Source organism: Chionomys nivalis, chromosome 12 (genome assembly GCF_950005125.1).
Source record: "Chionomys nivalis chromosome 12, mChiNiv1.1, whole genome shotgun sequence".
Classification (NCBI taxonomy): Eukaryota; Metazoa; Chordata; class Mammalia; order Rodentia; family Cricetidae; genus Chionomys; species Chionomys nivalis.
Genome location: NC_080097.1, coordinates 73,824,533 through 73,843,026, shown reverse-complemented (window position 1 = coordinate 73,843,026; position 18,494 = coordinate 73,824,533). Strand labels below are relative to the sequence as shown.

Genomic DNA, 18,494 nt, shown 5'->3' with positions numbered 1-18,494 from the left:
TTCTCTAAACCTTACTTGCATATTTTTAAAAAGTCCTTGGAAAATGAGGTAATCTATAGAAAGTAGATTGTAAACCCTAAGGCGGTCAACTGATGGAAGGGGAAATAGCAAGTTAGCAGCGGGGAGTTCCAGCAATGGCTGCCTAGCTGCTCAGATGTGCTCCTGCGTATTCTCTCCCTGGTAAAGCAAGGTTTCTTGTGCCCAGTGGCTGGCAGTGGGTAGGAACTGGAACTCAGTGTTTACTTTCTTCTGTCCTGGTTTCAGGTTGAAGATGAAATGCCTCCAGGAAAGAAATGGGCTGGAGCACTCCGTGTGCCGACTTAGACGTCCAGATGCCCCAGACGATCTAGAAAGTGGCCTTGGATTTGGACCTTCTCCGGAGGAAGGTGTCAAGGCTGATGGGATTATGAAGGCAGGTGCTCTTTTGACCCGGATTTTCTGCATTGTGCGTCTGTGCTGCTCCCCTGTCCCCTTCCCATGACACTGGGTACTGACTGAGCTGCAATTCTTTCTAGCTCTGTAAACAGTTGTTTGAAACAGAATCTAGATTATCCAAGCTTGTTTTAAACTTGCTGACCTCAGGCTGGTATTATAGGTCCATACCCGTACTGACTGGTTTTGCGTGTCAACTTGACACAAGCTAGAGTCATCGGAGGAAGGAGCCCCAGGTGAAGAAATGCCACCATGAGTTCCAGCTGCAGGGCAGAGGAGGTCCTAGCCTATTGTGGGTGTTGCCATCCCTGGACTGTGGTTCTGGGTTTCCAAAGCAGGCTGAGCAAGCCAGTAAGCAGCACCCTCCATGGCCTCTGCTTTAGGTCCTGCCTCAGGTTCTGGCCCTGCTTGAGTTTCTGGTCTGACTTCCTCCAGCGCAGACCAGATAAACTTTCTAACTTGGTTTTTGGTCATGGTATTTTGTCACAGCAATAGAAACCCTAACTAAGACAATATGATACTCTTTCATTAGCATGTAGACCAGGCTGGCCTAAAACCCTGCCTCTGCCTCCTGAATGCTGGGATTAAGGCATGCTCCACGACACCCAACAGTCTTTGGTCACGGCATATTTATAGAATTCTTAGGAGATAATGTGTTTTGGTGTGTGCGCACACGCATGCTTGAGAGAGACCATGTACTGTGGAAGGCGGTATTTAACACCAGGAAAGACCTTGGAATTTGGGGGTTAAGAGATAGTGATTGTTCCTTTCAAACAGTGTGAAAAGCATTTAAAGGTATTTAAAAGCATTTGGAGGTGATAGGCATTGTTCAAACTGTAGAAACAGTGCAGTGTCTTCCTGAATTCCCTTATCTCATTTTTATGTGATGGGAGGGACATGTATGTGTGTCTGAGGTCCTTAACCACTGCGTTCCTCGCCCACAGAACCAATGTGCCGTTTTCACAGTCTGAAGCCTTCGTGTAACTATTCCACGTGAAAGTGGACAGCATGGCGTTCAGTCAGAATTGTTATATACCTGAGGGAATTAGCGGAAGCAGAGATTTCTGTGTAGAGATGGGATTGTGGAATTTTTTTTCAGATTATGTAGCCAGGTTGGATTTGTATTCCTGATTTGCCCCCTGTGTGTTGGTCACAGGTGTTTGCCACCACATTTGGCTGTACTTACAGTAGGAGTTTTAAAGGGAGAACCCCTTTTTTTCTGTCAACTTATCAACTTAGTCAGATGAGCCCTTGGGTCCTGATTTCCAGTGGAGTTTCTGCAGGGATGTAAATGTTCCATACTGTGTTGTTCAGGATTGCAATACAGAATCAGTGAACAATCAACTCTTACTGCTTGGTGGAGCAGGTTTGAGATAGGGTCTTTGAGATAGGCTGGCCTGGAACTTCATTCTCCTGCCTCTGCCTCCCAAGTAAAGTGTTGGGATTACAGCTCTGAGAAGAAACTTAATTTTAATTAAGTGGTCTTGCAGTGTGTGAATGCTTAGTTACACATGCAATTTTCTTTTTTTAAATAACTTACTTTATTTTTGTGTGCATTGGTGTGAAGGCAAGCACTGAGTTGCCGTGTGGGTGCTGGGAATTGAACCCAGTGCTCTAACTTCTGAGCGATCTCTCCAGCTCCTGCACATGCAATTTAAAAAATATTTATTATGTGCACAGTTTTCTGCCTCCGTGTATGCCTGCAGGCCAGAAGAGGGCACCAGATCTCATTGTAGATATGTGGAAAATTCTAGTTCATAATTAGGTGAAGGATAGGAAGGTTGGAGGTTATTTGTGGTAATGAACTTTATTTTCATTACAAGAAAGCTCTTACTTATGGCAGAGGAAGTTAAAGCCTCCTTACCCTGCCGTCCTATGAGTGTGCTGCCAGAAGGGGATGCTGGACTCACTGGAGCTGGTGAAACTTCTGTGGGCTGCCTGATGTGAGCATTGGGAGCAGAGCTCGGGGCTTTCGGAATGTCAGCAAGTGCTCTAACAGTATCTCTCTAACTCCATCTTAATTCTTAATCCTGTGTGTAGAGGTCCTTCCCCAATTTATTGTTGGTTTAGGGTTTTGTTGAAAAATTTATATTTTGCAGGTCCTTCTTTGTAGCCTAAGCTAACTGACCACTTGCTATGGTGGCAGGTGTGTGCCGCACGTGGCCTTTCTTCGCACTGAACAGTGGGCCAGGTAAAGGTGAGCACTTAATCAGTCCTCGCGACTTGGCACACGGAGTGTGTTGGTATGCTTTATGTGAGTGTAATGTGTAACCTCTGTGTATCTTTATTTTCCAGGGATGATGCTAAGTAATTCTGGTTTCAGCGTGGATTCCAAGATTAAAGCTAGATTCATTTGATAACAGGTAAATATTATAATAATTATATTTACCATGAAAGATAAAGGATACAGTGTTATTAGAGGCTGAAGTTTAGTTGCAAAGGCCTTTGAGGATTTCCTGGCTTGAGTGGCATCAACAGTCTGCCTTCCCTCAGTCATTCAGTTTGCCGTGATGAAGTACATGTCAAGTCCGTGTTTCAGCTGATCACACTGATTATATACATGTGCTGAGCAAACACGTAAATGAATTCAGCTACAGATTGCTTACTTGGCTTCAACCCTTCCCTCCCAGGGAATTCATAATTTAAAGGATTTATACTATCAACATTTTGTGTTTTGATCTTTGTAATCATGTGAGATAAATCTATTGATCCTACCTGAATCACTACAGAAAAAGCACCGCGAGCTGGTGTGATTCTATTAGCTAGACTCTGACAGTTTCATTTCAAATTTTTGTTCTACGTTTATTGGTACTTTGCCTTCCTGTGTGCCAAGGCCAGTGCCCACAGGCCAGAAAGGGGCATTGGATCCCCTGTAACGAGCTGACAGACAGCTGTGAGCCACCGTGTGCTGCTGGGAACTGAGCCTGGGCTCTGGAAGAGCAGCCGTGTTCCTCAGAGACACCGTGTAGCTCTCTAGTCTCCCCGTCATTCAGAAGAACACACAACTTATGAACAGTATTTCTCCCCCACCCCCTGCGTTTTTATTCCCTCCAGAAACTAAGGGCGGGATTCTGGTCTCCTTCATGCTGTGAGTCATGGGTGTACAACAGATGATGAGCATCTACATTCTTTTATGGTAAGGACTGAGACTGAGATTTTTTTCTTAAAGAGTGCAGTGTTCTGCCTTCATGTATTGTGCCTGCAGGCCAGAAGAGGGCACCCGATCTCATTATAGATGGTTGTGAGCCACGATGTGGATGCTGGGAATTGAATTCATGAACTTTGAAAGAGTAGCCAGCACTCAACCTCTGAGCCACCTCTCCAGCCAGAGACAGATTTTGACAAATACACAAAGTCTAAAAACACTGCTTTGTAATTTGTGGTCAGCTGCTTGAATTTTAGTTTTTAAACAAAGTCAAAAGATCCCGAGGTGGAAGAGTACGGTGTGGTTCTGGCATGCACAGCAGGCGTCTAGCTGCACTGGGTTTAAGCGTGTGCCCTGTCACTTAACAGCACGTTTCCTGGTGTCATATCTTGATAACGGTATACGACAAGTACGTATTAGCTGTAAAGTAAAGGATAACCAGGCTACAGTCTGCAGACCCAGGGAGGCTAAGTAACAAGGGGGGCTCAAAGGGGGCACCTAGATCTCACTGAGGGTGGATTGGTGGTGAGGTGGGATGGGAATGTGGGGGTTCAGATGGGGGTGTAGAGAGGAGGGAGAGGACTGAAAGCCGACTGGAAAGGGATGGGGTCATGTCAGGATCGGGTAGAAGTCCAGTGTAAGGGGTTCTCAGGAATCCAAAGTAATGACTCCAGCTGTAGCCTGAACTGGCCAGCTCTGACCAGGCAAGACTCCTGGTGGAGGGACTGGGACATCAACCTTTGACCTACAGTCTGTCATGCCAACCAGTGACTGGTTCAGCCTGAGAGCCATGAGAGCCCACCCCACCACTGGCTGAATGGCCCAGAAACCTAGGATAGCCAAACACAACTGGAGATGCCTAATGATATTCTGCTATACTTACAGATTGATGCCTAACTCAGCTGTCCTCAGAGAGGCTTCCTCCAGCAACTGATGGAAACAGATGCAGAGACCCACAGACATACATTAGACTGAGCGTGGGAAATCCTGCTGGAGGAAAGGATTGTAGGAGCCAGAGGGGTCAAGCATGTCAGGAAAACCCACAGAATTGACTACGCTGTCTGAACTGACAACAAGACCTGCACGGGATTGAGTTGGCCCTCTCTGTATGGGGCAGTTGGGTGGGAGCAGGGCCTGTCTCTGACTCTTGCTGGCTTTTAGGACCTTACTCATACTGGGTCACCTTGTCCTGCCTTAATACAAGGGGAGATGCTTAGTCTTACTGCAACTTGATATTCCATGTTTCTTTTTATACGTGGGGGCCTGTGCTTTTCCTAAACAAACTGAGGAGGCAAAAGACCCATACACACAGTTAAAATAAATTCTGTTCCTGCCAAGTGGCCTACTCTGGATTGCCACTACTATTGGCTCCCAAAGCCTAATTTAATTCTAAAATTAAGCACAGTGTGGAATGAATATATTGTGTATCCCTATACAATTAAGTAATATTTTCTTAGTGGATTAATCTTGGTTTGGCAGTAACTTGTCTGTCATCATTTTGTAAGGTAATTTGAGTTCCATGTGCCTGATCCCTGACTTATCAGAGTCTTCTAAATGATTCATAATATGGTTGCAGGCCAGCTTTGTCCCCCACTGCTAAGAGCCTGAGTCTGTCTATAAAACTGGCTTGTCTTCTCGGAGCTTCATGAGGATGGGCTGGCTGTCCGCAGTAGTGCTTATTCCACGGGACTGTAGTGATTGAGCCTGGGATTTAAATGATTTGTTTTCCAAATAAATTTCTTTTTTAAAAAAAATTTAATTTGTGTGTGTTGCTTGGATGTATGTCTGGTAACCAGTTAAATTCCTGGTGGAGGCCAGGAGAGAGGGTATCAGGGTAACTGAGCAGTAGTGAGTGACCACCTGAATGCTGGAAATCGAGCTCAGGTCCTGCAAGAGCAGCAATCTTGTTTAAGAGTGCTCTTAAACACTGCCCCATTCTCTTTCCTTCCTTCTTTCAGAGATGGGGTTTTCTATGTAGTCCTTGCTCGGTAGACCAGGCTGGCCTACAACTCAGATCTGCTTGCCTCTGCCTCCCAAGTGCTGGGATTAAAGGGATGTGCTGCCACGATCTGGCCCAGTTGATAAATATGTTTCAAAGCAGGTAAACTCTTCACACTTGAGGTAGAGCATACTCAAAGATGAAAGCTGGCTTGGCAGAACAGAGCCACAGAATCAACTTGCATATCATTTGAAAAGAGCACAAAGCAAACCTTGATAGCACTACATACTGCTGAGTGAGCTCTCCTTTGTCAGGGAATTCGTGGCTCAGCATAGTATACTAATTTTATGTTAACACAGCTCCTTCGTATTCTATAGTAATTTTTTACATGTCCAGTCAAGGAGACATACACAGAGGCTTAGCTTAGGTCAGTAGTGTTTTTAATTATAAAAGCCTAGGACCAACGTCTACTAAGAATAAATAAGACTGTGTTTTAGTACACGCCTGTTGGAGAAGTGAACACATGTATTACTGGATGCATGTCCGAGAAAGGTTTGATAAGAGTGACTCGGAAGTAAGTTCACAAAATGTCAAAACCTGGGTGTTTGCACTCTGAGATTTAAGTGAGGTTGTACTTTATCTGTACTCTGTACTTGGAACAGTTAAAAGCAGACATTCGAAAGGCTCAGTTACCTTAAACATGGTAGGTAGTGTATGGCTTACCCATGACCCTCTTTAAAGGAACCCTGTCCCCAAGCTAAGGCCCTAAACTGAATTCCAGGAAGCAGGAAGCTTCCAGTACAGGAGTAAAGCTGACCCCAACCCCAGACACTCAGTGTAAGATTACAGGCCCTCAATTTCAGAACCAGCTTGTTTAAGGGAAACAGCTCCACTTGTCCAGTCTTGAAGCATTTAATCTGCATCCCGGTCGCTGAGTAGCTGCTGGAACTAGAGATGCCACGGCTCGTTGTTGAGTGCAGCCCACTGTAGTTTGAGGCTGCTACCTTCTCACCTTTTATTTCTTCCCACAAACTTAACATTTACTTTTCCTTTCTTCTCCAGTTTCCCTTAATTTGTCCCAGTAGGGTTGAGTTGCTGGGGGAACAATTGCTAGAGCTATTTCTTTAATTGAAGGGAGAAGGTTTAATGGCTGTAGCCTAGTTATTAACATGTATAAAAACCAGGTTCTGTATCTCCAGCACACACTCCTATTGGGGAATGTTGCTTTTGTTTACGCTTCATTTGTTTAACTCTGAAGCTGTGTTAATTATTGTGCCTGTCTAAAAGACCTGATGGTCTAATACCTGAATGGCCAATAACGAAGCAGGGGAAGGATAAGAGGGCTGGCAGGCAGAGAGGATAAATAAAAGGAGAAATCTTGGGAGGAAAGAAGGAAAGAACAATAGAACAAGGAGAGGAGGACTTCAGGGCCGGTCAGCCAGCGACTTGGAGTGTGGCAAGCCACGGAGAAAGAAGTAAAGAAAGGTATACAGAAATAAACGTAAAAGCCCAGAAGAAAAAGGTAGATGTGTTAACATAAGAAAAACTGGCCAGAAACAAGCCAAGCTAAGGCCGGGCTTTCGTAACTTAGAAAATCCACTGGTTGGAGTCCATTGTGTAGATATAGTTCAACAGGGTCTTCTCTTCTGAGAAGGTGGCTGCGAGAAAGAAGTGTGGTTTGCATCCTAGCTACCTTCTGTCCCTCTTCCCAGCTTTATTAACTTTCAGTTAGAAAAAGTATTGACAGACACAGAAACCACCCAGGTAACCTCCGAAGGGCAAAGTGATAGCAGTATTTAGGAGCTGGAGAGATGTCTCTGCAGTTAAAAGCACTGACTGCTCCTCTTCCAGAGGTCCTGAGTTCAGTTCCCAGCATCTTGTGGTGGCTCACAGCCAATTCCATCGGCTTCTGTGTCCTCTTCTGGTGTGCAGATGTACATGCAGATGCGTACATAAATTACATAAATCTTGAAAACAAACAAAATAATCCGCTTAACTATTTGAATCCTACCAGAAAAGACATCTGGTTACAACTCCTGGGGCCGGAGGGCCGTCTTAGCAGTTACTGCTGGCTAGAGCAGCCGGCCATCCTCAACATCGACAGACAGGTCTGCCCCCTCGTGCCTGCCTCGTGCCTCCCAGCAGCCCCCTCGTGCCTGCCTCGTGCCTGCCAGCACCCTGCCTCGTGCCTGCCTCATGCCTACCTCGCGCTTCCCAGCAGCCCCTTCGCGCTACCCAGCAGGCCCTGAGGGCACCACGCATGCGCCCTGACAGCGTGGCCTCGGCATCCCGCGTGTCTCGCTGTGGAAGGCCTGCCCTTTAGCTCTCCGTGCAGCAGGTATTGTCTGTCGTTCCTCTGTGGGAACTGAGAGCTGTGCGGGTCTGCTCTGAACGAAGGACAGGTGTCTGGGAGCTCGGGCGTCTGTCCCTCGGAAGCCGGGCTCCCCACCGGAGGACCCGAGGACGACCCTGGGCCGCCCGGGGCGGGCACACAGGCGGGACAGACGGCACAGACGTTACCCGGCTTTAAGGCGACATAGGATTGTTTGTTTGTTTGTTTTTGTTTGGTGTTTTGTTTTGGGGGAGATTTTTTAAGTTAAATTTTTAAAATTTATTTTGCATACCAACCACAGTCCCCCCTCCCCATCGCGCTCCTCGGTTCAGAGAGGGGCAGGCCTCCCATGGCGGCAACAAAGCCTGGCACATCGAGCTGAGGTAGGGCCAAGGCTGGGCGAGGCATCCCAGCGTGGGGAATACGTTTTGCCTTTGAATCAGGAGCTTGCTTGTAGCCCAGGCTGGCCTCGAACAATGTACGTGCTACTTTAGTCTCCTGAGCGCTGGAATTAGAGGTGTGGCTATCACCGCTAAGGAAACATCACCGCTTTTATGCAATACATGACTTACTAATGCAATTACTCCCTATACTGAAAAGTAAGAATTAGCTGCAAATGTGTTAAACTATAACAATACTGATAGATATATTATTTAACTGATAATGAAATTAACAAACTCTTTTGTTTTTTATTAAGCAAACATTTTAATGTAGATTTTCAGGCTTCGTCATAGATGAATTAGCTTAGCTTTTATATAATTTTATCAGGCAGCTAGTCTTTTAAAATCTAGGCAGTTCAGTTAAGGAATATGAGAAATCAAGATGTACAAAAAAACCTAAGAGTGTCAGTTAAAATTTTTACTGCAGTCATGTGTAGCCTCATATTTGCCAAGCATGAAGTACCAGCTCTGACTGTCTTGGGACTCGCTGTGAGATCGGCCTGCTCCTGCCTCAAGTGCTGCCTTACAAGTAGAGTGCTTCTGTTCTGGTGTTGGAAATGACACAACGGGTGATTTCGTTTTTATTTATTTGTGATGTTTCTAAGCATTGTCATGTTAATCGTATTCTTGGTATTGGTAAGAGTTGGAATTATCTGTGTATAACTGAATCCTCAGCCTTTGTATAAGGAAAGAGCACAATATTGAGGCTGAGATCAATATAATTTTTTTTTTTTGGTTTTGGTTTTTCGAGACAGGATTTCTCAGTGTAGCCCTGGCTATCCTGGAACTTGCTCTGTAGACCAGGCTGGCCTGGAACTCATAGAGATCCACCTGCTTCTGCCTCTCAAGTGCTGGGATTAAAGGCGTGTGCCACAACCACCCAGCTAATATTTTAATAAATACAAAAATGTCCATTTTTGGTCAAAATAAAAGTACATATAAAAAATTTCATATTCATTACAATTTGACTTTTTTCATTTATTCCTTGCTAGGATTCTTCTTCTGGAGACTATTACCATGTCTTTGTACGAAGACATGTTGCTTTGCAATTATCGAAAATGTCGACTCAAGCTCTCTGGCTATGCTTGGGTTACTGCCTGCTCTCACATCTTCTGTGACGAGCACGGCAGCGGTGAGTTCAGTCGTTCACCAGCTCTCTGCCCTGCCTGCAACAGCACCCTTTCTGGAAAGCTAGACATTGTCCGCACAGAACTCAGTCCGTCAGAGGAGTATAAAGCGATGGTGCTGGCGGGGCTTCGACCAGAGGTTGTGCTGGACATCAGCTCCCGAGCATTGGCCTTCTGGACGTACCAGGTTAGAGCTCGGGGCTGGGAGACTGGGCGGAGAGTGGGGCTCTCACCTGGAGGGAAGATGCCTCATGGCAGACGTCTGTCTCCATGTGCACAAACTCACATGTACACTGAAGTATGATCTGAGGCCTGTGTATGATCTTTTCTCTCTTGGTGTGGGGTGGTGCCGAATCTAAGGTTTTGTGCTTAAAAGGTAAGTGCTTTACCATTGTGCTAAATCCCTACTCCCTTCTGAGGGATTCCCTTAAAATGTCCTTTCACTGTTATATTTATATTTCTTATAAACACATGAATGTACAGAAAACTTTGTTTAAATAGTCTCACCTAATTTTTATTGCAAGTATTTATCATGTGCTAAGTAGATATTTTTGTTTTTATATTTTGCGAGTAAATTGTCTATACTCATACTTTGGTTTTATTGTCTATATTGTGTGGCAGTTACCTACACATTTGTTCAACTTTAGCTTGAGATTTTTTTTTTTTGTCTTTCAAGACAGGGTTTCTCCATGTAGCTTTGGAGCCTGTCCTGGAACTCTGTAGACCAGGCTGGCCTCGAATTCACAGAGATCCACCTGCCCGTGCCTCCTGAGTGCTGGGATTAAAGGCGTGCACCACCACCGCCAGGTGAGAATGTTTTTGTATGCTAACGATCAAACCAGGTCTTGCATATGCTAGCCAAGCACTTCTTCAGCGATGACCCTGGTTTTTGTAGGAAACTGCCAACTGTTTTCCAAAGTGCCTGCACTACTACTTCGCATTCCTGCCCAAAATGACAGGCTATCATTTTGACCATTTTAATGAGGTTGAGTGGAATCACTTTCCATTTTCTTGAAATGTGACAGGAACCTATGCTCATTTTCTGCCTATTTTTACATTTATTATTGTGCGTGCATGCTCTGGTCCATAGGTCAGATAACAAGTCGTGGGAACTGGGTCTCTCCATCATATGCAGTCTTGATGTTGAACTGAGGAGTCTTCGGGCTTTCATTTTAATTTTGGGACAGGTCTCATGTACCCGTAGCTGGTTTGGAATTACCTATGTCAGCTAGGCTGGCTTCAAGCACACAGAGTGTGCTTCTGAGCATTGGAATTAAAGGCAGAAGCTACCATACCCTGACTTTGCCCATTTATATAGTGGTTTTGTTGTTATTGCCATTCAAATGATCTTTCTTATTTTGGGTAGCAGCCCATTTCAGATCTTTTACAAATGTGTTCTCCCAGTCTGTAATTCGTCTTTTTCTTACAACAGTGCCTTTCATGGAGTACAGATTTTTATTTTATTGACATCTTACCAGTGACTTTTTTGGTGTTGTCTCCCAGCCATGCCTAGCTCTAGCTCTTCTGACTGGTGCACATATGTAGGCAGAGACTGCTTGTTCCTTTCTCAGCCGCCCAGACCCGAAATAATCACACAGAAATTGTGTGATTTATATACTATAAATATATAATAAAATTGTGTGATTTTATATTAATTGCAACACTGCTTGGCCAATGACTGCATATTCCTAGGTTGCTCTTACATCTTAAATGAATTCATTTCTATTAAACTGTGTATCGCCACATAGCTGTGGCTTACAGGTAAAGTTCTGGCATCTCGTCTCTTTAACTCCGTCTACTCTCTCCTCTTCTATCTGCTTGGAATTCCCACCTTGCCCTGTTCTGCGCTGCAATGGACCCAAAGCAGCTTCTTTATTAACCAGTGGTATTCACAGCATAAAGAGGGGAATCCCACATCACTCACACATTCAGGCAACAGAAACATAGATAATGTAAATGTTATGGCCAGCTTCAAAGTGTCTGGATCTCCCTTGTGGTGTTTTTTTTGTTGTTGTTGTTTTGTTTTGTTTTTTTTGTTTTTTCGAGACAAGGTTTCTCTGTAGCTTTGGAGCCTGTCCTGGAACTAGCTCTTGTAGTCCAGGCTGGCCTCGAACTCACAGAGATCCACCTGTCTCTGCCTCCCAAGTGCTGGGATTAAAGGCGTGCGCCACCACGGCCCGCCCGCTCTCCCTTGTGTTATCGCTTACAAGTTGGTTTGCAGTTTGTATTCAGGTCTGATTCATTCTGACTTAATCTTGTGGGGCCTCAGTATTTTGCAATTGCTCCCATTCTAGTTTTTCCCATCATGACTGCTTTTTCCAGTCAGCAAGGAAGGGCATCTCCAAGGAAGATAGACTTTGCGGTCTTATGTACTAGAGAAGTGACCTCCTGTTTTGTTTGCTATGTTCTAGTTACAGGTTCTGCCCAACATGGGTTAAACGTATATACATTCTAGGAAACAAGAATATTTCCTATAAGGATATAGGGGGTCTTATTTTTATAAGTCTGGATTATTTGGAAATTGGACTTCATATGTGTGCATGTATCATGTAAACATGTATTTTTTTCTTGGCTTTGGCTCCTGTTGCCCAGATGGCTGAGATGGCTTACCTTGAAGTGATCCTCCTGCACAGTTCCTACGTCTGTGACTACTACATGCATAAACCTTCACACCTAACTTCTGTTACATTTCTTTAGAACTTTCAGGATATATGTTACTCACAGATAAGGCATACTTATTTTGATACGGTTTTCTGAGTAGCCCATTTTCTGTAATCACCTCACTGTATGTTGTGATTGTGGGTTTTTTTGTTTGTTGTTTGTTTTTTTGAGATAGGGTTTCTCTGTGTAGTCCTAACTGTACTGACTCACTCTGTAGACCAGGCTGGCCTCGAACCCATAGAGATCCGCCTGCCTCTGCCTCCAAGTACTGGGATTAAAATGTGTACCACACTGCCCAGCATGATTATGTTTCTAACCTGGCTTTAAATATTGTAAAAATCATATCCCTATTTAAGCATCCTTTTCACCTGAGCTCAAATGGGGTTAAAGTCTATGACGCTGTACTGCTTCTCCTTCATTCACAGGTGCACCAGGAACGTCTCTATCAAGAGTATAATTTCAGCAAGGCTGAGGGCCATCTGAAGCAGATGGAAAAGATATATACTCAGCAAATACAGAGCAAGGATGTAGAATTGACCTCTATGAAAGGAGAGGTCACCTCCATGAAGAAAGTTCTAGAAGAATACAAGAAAAAGTTTAGTGATATCTCTGAAAAACTTATGGAGCGCAATCGCCAGTATCAAAAGCTCCAAGGCCTTTATGATAGCCTTAGGCTACGAAATATCACTATTGCTAGCCAAGAGGGTTCCCAGGAACAAGCTATGATCACACAGTCCGGTGTCTTTGGCTTTCCATTAGGTAAGAAGGGATTTGATACCCAACACCTAGTTTTTAAACTATGATTTTACATACTTTGAGGGTGGTGAGCCGTGGATTCCTTGCTTACTCTGCACACTTTTGCTCTCAGTTGTATTTGCTATTTTTAAATTATCTATTTACTTTTTTTAATTTGAGACAAGGTCTCTGAATGTTTTGGATTTCACTGTGTGGATCACTGTCCTCAAACTCACAGATCTGCCTGCCTCTGGCTCTCGAATCCTGGGATTAAAGCAGTGTGCTACATGTCTAGTTTAAATTATTGTCAGTTTGAGCAGAATTAATTAATCTCTGTAAAACAAATGTTCGAGTTGTGCACTGCTAGCTATTTGGTGGTGGTAATTAATATGAGCTATAACTATTTGGTGGTAGTAATTAATATGAGCTATAACTTTTCGTTGGGGGTGCTAAGCACTGCTGTTTCGTGTTTTCATGTGATTCCTTTAACCAGCTCTGTCATTAACCAATAAGGCCGTGTTTTAGTTTCTCTCACATGCCAAAATGTGTTTTTATTTCATTACATTTATTTACTTTGTGTGTGTGTGTCTGTGCGTGTGTCTGTGGGGCACTGTATACATACGTACCACAATACGCATGGACAGGCCAGAGGACAACGTGCATGAATCTCCGCGCACCAAGTGGGTCCTGGGGATTGAACTCAAGTTGTCAGGCTAGGTAGCAAGTGCTCTTACTCACTGAACCGTCTTCGTGGTCCAGACTGCACAGTTGTTGTTTCTGCCCTTTGATCATTTAATTGCTTATTCAGTCATCACGTAATTACCGAATATATTTCCTGTGCCTGACTCTTGGGCATGATTCTTAAGTAGTGAGGATGCCACTATGGTTCAAGTAGGCAATTTAAAATCTAGGCTGACTCAGGATCTTTTTCGATAGGTGGGTGACTCATTCCCACTTCTTGCCTTGATAGTAATAGAATCCGGTAGTTTTTTCCTCAGTATTAATATAATTGTATAAATTGGCAAACATTGAAGTCTCTGCTGGTAGACTTTTCCGAGTACTCAGATTTTGACGTTAATTATAGGCTAAGGAAAAATGTTCAGTGAGAGAAAGTAATGTTCTAGAATGGGGATGAGGTGATAAGAACACACGAACAAAATGTCACGTGGCCAGGTCTAGTGGTGCGAACCTTTAGTCCAGTCCATGGGAGGCAAAGGCAGATGGATCTCTGAGTTCCAGGACAGCCAAAGTTACATAGTGGGACCCTGTCTGGCAAAGAGCAAATAAATAAGGAATGTTCCTGCCTGGCACTGCGTTTGTGCACCGTTAGACCTGGGACTCAGTTCCTGCCTGGCACTGCGGTTGTGCACCTTTACACCCAGGACTCAGGAGGCTGAGCCAGGTGGATTTCTGTGAGTTTGAGACCAGCTGGTCTACAAACTAGTTTCAGAAAAAAATGAGTTTTTTCTGCTTAGCTTCTTTATTTATAAATGACAGTTTTTTGTAGTGAGTCTTTCTCTGTATGCCAGCTCCTCAGTAATGACACGGAGACTCGTGATTAATTATGAAAGCTCGGCTATAGCTTAGGCTTATCCTACTAACTCTTATAATTTAAATTAACCCAGTTATATTAATCTATGTTTTGCCTCATGGCTTTTTACCTCTCTTCCATATTGTACATCTTGTACTTCTAGGTCTCCACTCCCCACCCCAGCCTAGATTCATCTCTTCTTCCTTTCTCTCTGCCCAGAAGTCCTGTCTAACCTCTTCTTGACTAGCCAATCAGAAGGTGCCTTGGCAAAGACACATCTTCACAGTGTACAAAAAGATTATTCCACAATAATTTAGTCATTCCAAATGGCTGTTGTACATAGTTTCCTTGTCCTTGTATGTGTTTCTTTATTCTTTTTGTATATTTTAAAAAAAGATTCCCTTTTTATGTATATGTGTTGCCTGTGTAAGTATGCGTACCACTTGTGTACTGATTATGGAAGCCAGAAGAGGGTGTTGGATTCTATGGAACTGGATGGATGTGACCCACGATGTGAGTGGTAGGAACCAAACCTGGGTCTTCTGCAGGACCAGTACTGCTCCTAACCACCGAGCTTCTCTCTAGCCCTGTACTTAGCTTTTGATCTCTCTTATTTTTAGGTGGATACAATCAGGTTTTTCCTCTTTAATGAAGTCTGTTAAAACCAAGGAAGGGTCTGGTAGGATTAGCCAGATATTTATTCAATCTGTTTGCTTTTCACAGAAGCTATCATGTATTCTGTGGTAGGGAAGAGCTGAGTGACAGTCTTTGCTCTTGGGTTAGGTCTTATTTATCTTATCACAGGAGATGAGTTTAAGATAATTATTTTATCCACCTCATAGGAGTTAAATTGTGTTAAATATTTATTCAGTGACTGTTATTTTGTACCTAAAGATCTATTAGGAAATATTCTTACATTCTTCCCTAATTCTCTCCCCTAGTGAACAGCTCAAAGTTTCCTTTGGACCGCACACCAGTTGGAAGCCGAGGTGGTGGAGATGAAGATGTTCAGTTCAGGCCATTCTTTGTGGATTCCCCCGCAGCCCCGGAACCCACTAACAGCTTCTTTAATTTTGCTTCTCAGAACCAGGAAGCAGAGCAGCAGGCCTGCAGCAGGGCCTTTAAAGCCAAGAGAGTCTAGTCTAGCTCGGGTCACATTCCAGTCGTCCCTGTTTGCATACTGAAGTGACTGGCATTCCTGAGTTCACCTTAGGGGAGCTGGCTTGCTGTGGGTGTGTGCCTTCTGGTTTGGTTTCATCCATTTGTTCTGTGAACCTCATCTCTAGTTCATCTCTGCTCACACAGGCGCAACCCTGACTGTCATCAATCCCTATCAGACCAAGCTTGTTTACGCTTCTGTGAGTGCCAGTGTTGTATTTACAGGGTGCTTTGGATTCTAGTACGCATATGCTAAGTGTGTGCATTGATTTTCTCTACTTACCAGTATATTTATGTAAAAATTATGGTCTTGGAAAATGGTGTCGTGCTATTTGCTTGTATTATACACAGTCATGTGTTTTCATTGTGTTAACTTGTTTTGGAAGTGTGTTTATGCCAGTGAATGAACGTGCAATTTGATACATATGTGTTCAGTTTCTATTTAAAAAGAATTTACCTTGATAAAAGTTATTTGCTGATTTAATTGGTATTTGTTTTAAAATAAAGCTGCTTCTTAGCCTTTTTAACAGTTGTTGACATGTTTATTTGGGAATGCATTTTCTTTTTAATGAGATTTATATTTATTTGTAATTTTGTATGTCTCTGTGTGGGCATGTGCACAAGAATTCAAAGACTTGATCTCCACTGTTCTAATCACCTAATCTAAAATGTTGAACAAAGGTCGTCTTTGCTGAACTGCACAGCGAATGTGGTAATATAAATGAATGAGGAGCTGGCTGTGGTGGCGCACACCTTTAATCCCAGCGCTCGGGAGGCAGAGGCAGGCGGATCTATGAGTTCTAGGTTAGCCTGGTCTACAGAGCAAGTTCCAGGACAGCCAGGACTACAATCAGGAGCTTTTGTCTTAATCTTTTATGTGAATCTCCTAAGGGAGAAAATGTTTTTTTTTGGCTCTGCTGAGAAAGAACAGCATCAAAATTGCCAGTTCTGCTGAGCTTGGAGTTATGCTGGAAGTCCAGAGTATAGTAACATAGATTACAGTGTTTAGAGTTATGCTGGAAGTTCAGAGTACAGTAAGATGGATCCCAGTGTTTGGAGTTATGCTGGAAATCCAGAGTATAGTAAGATGGATCACAGTGTTTTCTTAGGTCAGTCAATTCTGCACAGGGTGGATGTAGAGTGTAGCTAGAGTGGGTGCATGGTTATAAGTGATCTCAAAGTGTGAACTTGATTACAGATTAGGTGAAGGTTTGATTTGTGAAGGCAAACTTGAAACAGCATTTCTCAGAAGCCATGCCAGTGCTACTGACCTTAAGAGTTATGATATAGTAAGTAACATAATCTCCAACACTTTTCCTGGGATGAATTACAGAATTATCCTAAGTGCTAAGTCAGATTGCTGTTGAGGTAGTAAGAGTCACATTGAAGTCGCTTGAGGAATTTTCATGTTTAGTCACTGTAGAAAATACTATTGCTTTACACAACGGAGTTTACTGTCTTTGATTCTTCTCAGTCTCATGGTAGGCTAGCCTGTTTTTGTGAACAGACTGTCCTGCTTCTACTTCCCAAGTCCTGAGATTACATGCTTCCTTAGAACAATAGACCAGTGTGTGTGTGTGTTTAAGGCTAGATTTCTTTGTGTAGCCTTGACTTTCCCAGAACTCACTCTGTACATCAGTCTATCCTCAAACTCACAGAGATCTGCCTGCCTCTACTTCTGGAAGGCTGGGATCAAAGGCATGTGTCACCATTCCACCACTACCTGGCTTGTGTCACCATTCCACCACCACTTTCAGGAATATTGTTTCTTTAAAACTGTTCAAGAGTTTAATTTGCATGGTAGGCTTTTTATTTTTATGATGTATTTCTTATTTTCTGTGCATTGGTGTTCTGTCTGTATGTATGTCTGTGAGGTGTCAGATACCTTAGAACTGGAGTTACAGATAGGTGTGAGGAGCAATTTGAATGCTGGGAATTGAACCAGGGTCCTCTAGAAGAACAGCCAGTGAGTGCTCTTAACCACTGAGCCATTTCTACCATCCCTTAGTAGGCTTTTTTTTTTTTTCCTTTAAAAGGTAGGAAAAAAGGAGAGAGAAATTATCCCTTCTTTGTTTCTGCTGCTCAGCCTCTTTGGAAGCAATTACTGTTGGAAGTGTCTAATACCTCTTTGCAGAGATTGTCTTTTAGCAAATGATTAAAATTTTTTTTTCATTGCAGCTGGATGTGGTGATGCGTGTCTGTAATCCCAGTACTTAGAAGGCAGAGATGGGGGTTTCAATGAGTTTGAGGCCACCCTGGTCTACATAGACTACCAGACCAGCTGAGCCTATATAGGTAGATCCTGTCTTAAAAATTAAAATAAAGGCTGGAGAGATGGCTCAGAGGTTAAGAGCATTGCCTGCTCTTCCAAAGGTCCTGAGTTCAATTCCCAGCAACCACATGGTGGCTTACAACCATCTGTAATGGGGTCTGGTGCCCTCTTCTGGCCTGCAGGCATACACACAGACAGAATATTGTATAATAATAAATAAATAAATATTTAAAAAAAATTAAAATAAATGTCAGGTATAGTAATGAATGGCTGCAGTTCCAACACTTGGGAAGTGGAGGCTGGAAGATCGGGAATTCAAGTTCATTTTTGGCTACAGAGCAAGTTCCAGGCCAGTTTGAGATACCTGAGACCCTGTCTCAAAAAGGCAGACGATTTAAAATGTTTATTTTTGAATAAACATCTTAAATAAAATTTTAATAAAAAATGGAAAATACAGTGAAAAGAGTTTTCTTGGCCCACCCATTTCTCTTGTCAGACTGTATCTTATGTTTCCTTTTGGAGAACATTATGGTGGCATGCCATCCCAAATGTAGTAGAATTATTAGGATAATGCAGAAATCTTCAAAGTCGGAAAATATTCAGACAAGTTAGCCTTGTAGTACCTTCCCTCCCAACACACCCAACACGTACGTGTGCTCTCACAACCGCTCTCGGTTTTCAAGAGCGGTAGAAGCAAGGGCAAGAATACACGAAACAAAAAT

At 43.4% G+C, this 18,494-nt stretch overlaps 1 protein-coding gene and 1 non-coding gene across 2 annotated transcripts; both read left to right on the top strand.

The window, feature by feature from the left end:
- Positions 1-2,931: 2,931 nt before the first annotated feature.
- LOC130885407 (small nucleolar RNA SNORD126) lies at positions 2,932-3,008 on the top strand. Its single transcript, XR_009058168.1, has one exon. It is a non-coding gene; the product is annotated as a small nucleolar RNA SNORD126 (small nucleolar RNA).
- Positions 3,009-9,305: 6,297 nt separating this feature from the next.
- Ccnb1ip1 (cyclin B1 interacting protein 1) lies at positions 9,306-15,483 on the top strand. The gene is made up of 3 exons (XM_057786835.1): positions 9,306-9,602; positions 12,502-12,835; positions 15,284-15,483. Exons 1-3 carry the CDS (start codon positions 9,306-9,308, stop codon positions 15,481-15,483), a joined length of 831 nt encoding a protein of 276 aa, XP_057642818.1.
- The last annotated feature ends 3,011 nt before the right edge of the window (positions 15,484-18,494 follow it).